Raw genomic sequence first — 2,514 nt, 5'->3', positions numbered from 1 at the left:
AGGTTGGCCCAGGATCGAACATTGTTTCGTTCTGCTGTGCATGGAGTCGCTATGAGTCGGTTCCGACTCGATGGCACCTGACAACAACAACAACATTAGGTGAAAGGTCAGTGGTTCAAATCCCTTAGTTGCTCTGTGAGTGAAAGGTGTGGCAGTCTGCTTCATCCCTACAGCCTTGGAAAACCCTCTGAGGCAATTCTGTTCTGTCCTGTAGAGTCCTGTGAGTCAGAGTCAAACCCATGGCAGTGGGTGTGCTACATATGGTCCGAATGATATTAGCGTTGTGATTTAGATACTAGTTACCCAAAAAGAAATCTTAATTTACCTGTAGACCCTTTTGCTAGGAGGACAACAAGTAGCATTAACTGCATCAGTGAGGAAAAAGATAGTTTTAGATGGAACGTAGTAGATTAATGAAAGAATGAAGATAGAAATATGTAAGTTGTTGAGCTGCTTTCTTGAAGTGCTGGACTGCAGCTGGCATGTAGCTCTACACCACTGGAATCAACTATTCAAGGGACTAGCGTCTTCACAAAATCCAGGCAACCTTTCTGATTGGATGAAAAGACAAAACCAACCTATCTTCTGACCTCAACATCTCTGATTTTCCTTCAATACTTGGTACTAGCCTCTTGGGTTTGACCCCGTCACAAAACTGTTTCTTACTGGGATTAGTCAAAGTCCTCTATACTGAGGACTTGACTGAGGGTTGCTCTTAGGAGTAACTTGGGAAGGATGGAGGAGACCATCACCTAGCAACCCTTCCTGATTATTACTTTCCTTGCCCATGTTTTTGGTGAATATTAAGGAAAGTAAGCTTAAGATTGTATACTGGCAAATTCTTAAAGTGTAGCAATTCTGTGCTGCAATTGAGTAGACCCCATTATACCCTAGTAATTAACAGTCAAATTGGAGATAGGTTTGACATTCTTTTAGTAAAAGTTAAGGGACCCAATAAACAAAGACTTGAAACGTTTCATTTGAGATCCAAAGCTTGAAACCTACTTGAGATCCAAAGCTCATGTGCTTTTCCAGTTACGGTTTTATGTAAAATCCTAACTGGAATCTATAACATTGCATGATCATTTTTTTCAGGAAGAAAAATGTGTAAACTCTCAAGTGTCATTGTCTTACATCCTCATTAATGGTAACTTTTTCCTTTCTGTGCAGGTACACAAAGCTAATCCAATACGTAAGTATCAGACAGTGGAGGTTAAATCAAGTGACCAGCCTTTGACTGTGCCTGTGTCTCCCAAGTTCTCCACGCGATTCCACTGCTGAGCTCAGCTGTGAGCTGCACTGTCCAGCACGCCGTGAACTTTCGTTCTTTGTCACTGGAGCATGGAAAGAACTCATTTCTCCAGACTCTTTTATTTACCGAAACTTGACCGTGCACATAGATCTAGACCAGACTCTGGGTGCCGTAATTTTCTTTAAAATACCGATTAGCTGTTAATATGAGTCTTAATTTTCTGGCTAGAATATAGTTACAATGTAATATTTACTGTCCCCTGTTCCTTCCTCAGACCCCCCCCCCCTTCCTTTTTTTTTAAAACCATTTATTATGAAAATAAAGGTAATTAAATACTGAGATTGGGTTTAAGTCATGGTTTCAAAGATCAACATTCAGTCTCTGATTCTTTCATTGCTACTCTGTGCAAAGTGACTTGAGAGTTAAAGAGCCCTTTGCTTGAAGGGTAGTAGTACGTTTAAGGGCGTTCAGGACTGAACATGGAAAAAGATGATCACAAGATAGCTTTTGTACAGCAAGCTGTTTGTTGGGGCCCACATACTGTTGCATGTACCGGCTGTTACCCCACAGCATCAGGTCTCCAAAAGCAGGCATGCAGACAGCTACCAGGAAGGGGAAGAGGAGAGATGTACCTGGTTCAGAAAGCTCCGAAAGCACCCTAGGGGCCTTGTGACTATAGGATTTTTTCTTAATTGTGAGCTAGCAGATGTTGGACACATTGTCACAGGGCATTTAAAAAGGATAGGCTGTAAGTAACTAAAAAATTGCTTACTTTTGAAACAATTGGATGTTGTACAAATTTGAGTTTGGTACCAGCAGGCTTTTTTGGTTTAAGGGACCTCAACTTCCTACGAAGAAGTAAACAACCTTTGGTCAATACGCAGAAACCTTCCTTGACTCATTATGTATGTAACAGCCTCAACGGCACCCGTGAATCCTGCCTCAACTGGTGGGAGACCTCACAGCAGCCATTGGCCAAGCTTTGGGCAGTGCTGCTGTTTATATTTAGCACACACTCTTCCACTTGTAGGTGCTGATAATAAGTAAGTAGGGAATGGTGCCGCATACGTTTAAAAGTCTTCAATGACCAAACATGTCTTCTCTGTGATGGTGTTTAATGTTTAAAAATCTGTCAAGTCTCTTTGGAGGTCCCTTCTTATAGGAAATAGTTTGGATCTAGGAACTTTTGAAACCACTGGCTCGGTCTTAAAGGACAGTGCTTTATAGCTTAAATTGTTTCTATCGTCCCATCAGAAGGAGCA

General features: G+C 41.5%; 1 protein-coding gene across 1 annotated transcript in view; it reads left to right on the top strand.

The window, feature by feature from the left end:
* TPX2 (TPX2, microtubule-associated) overlaps window positions 1-1,281 on the top strand; it is a 53,878-nt gene extending 52,597 nt beyond the window's left edge. Inside the window, exon 12 of the mRNA XM_006860773.1 lies at window positions 1,171-1,281. Within this exon, the coding sequence (XP_006860835.1) occupies window positions 1,171-1,281 (111 nt within the window). The remainder of the gene's footprint in view (window positions 1-1,170) is intronic.
* Window positions 1,282-2,514: the final 1,233 nt, after the last annotated feature.

This window comes from Chrysochloris asiatica, unplaced genomic scaffold (assembly GCF_000296735.1).
Source record: "Chrysochloris asiatica unplaced genomic scaffold, ChrAsi1.0 scaffold00039, whole genome shotgun sequence".
Taxonomy (NCBI): Eukaryota; Metazoa; Chordata; class Mammalia; order Afrosoricida; family Chrysochloridae; genus Chrysochloris; species Chrysochloris asiatica.
This window is presented reverse-complemented; position numbering and strand designations above follow the sequence as displayed.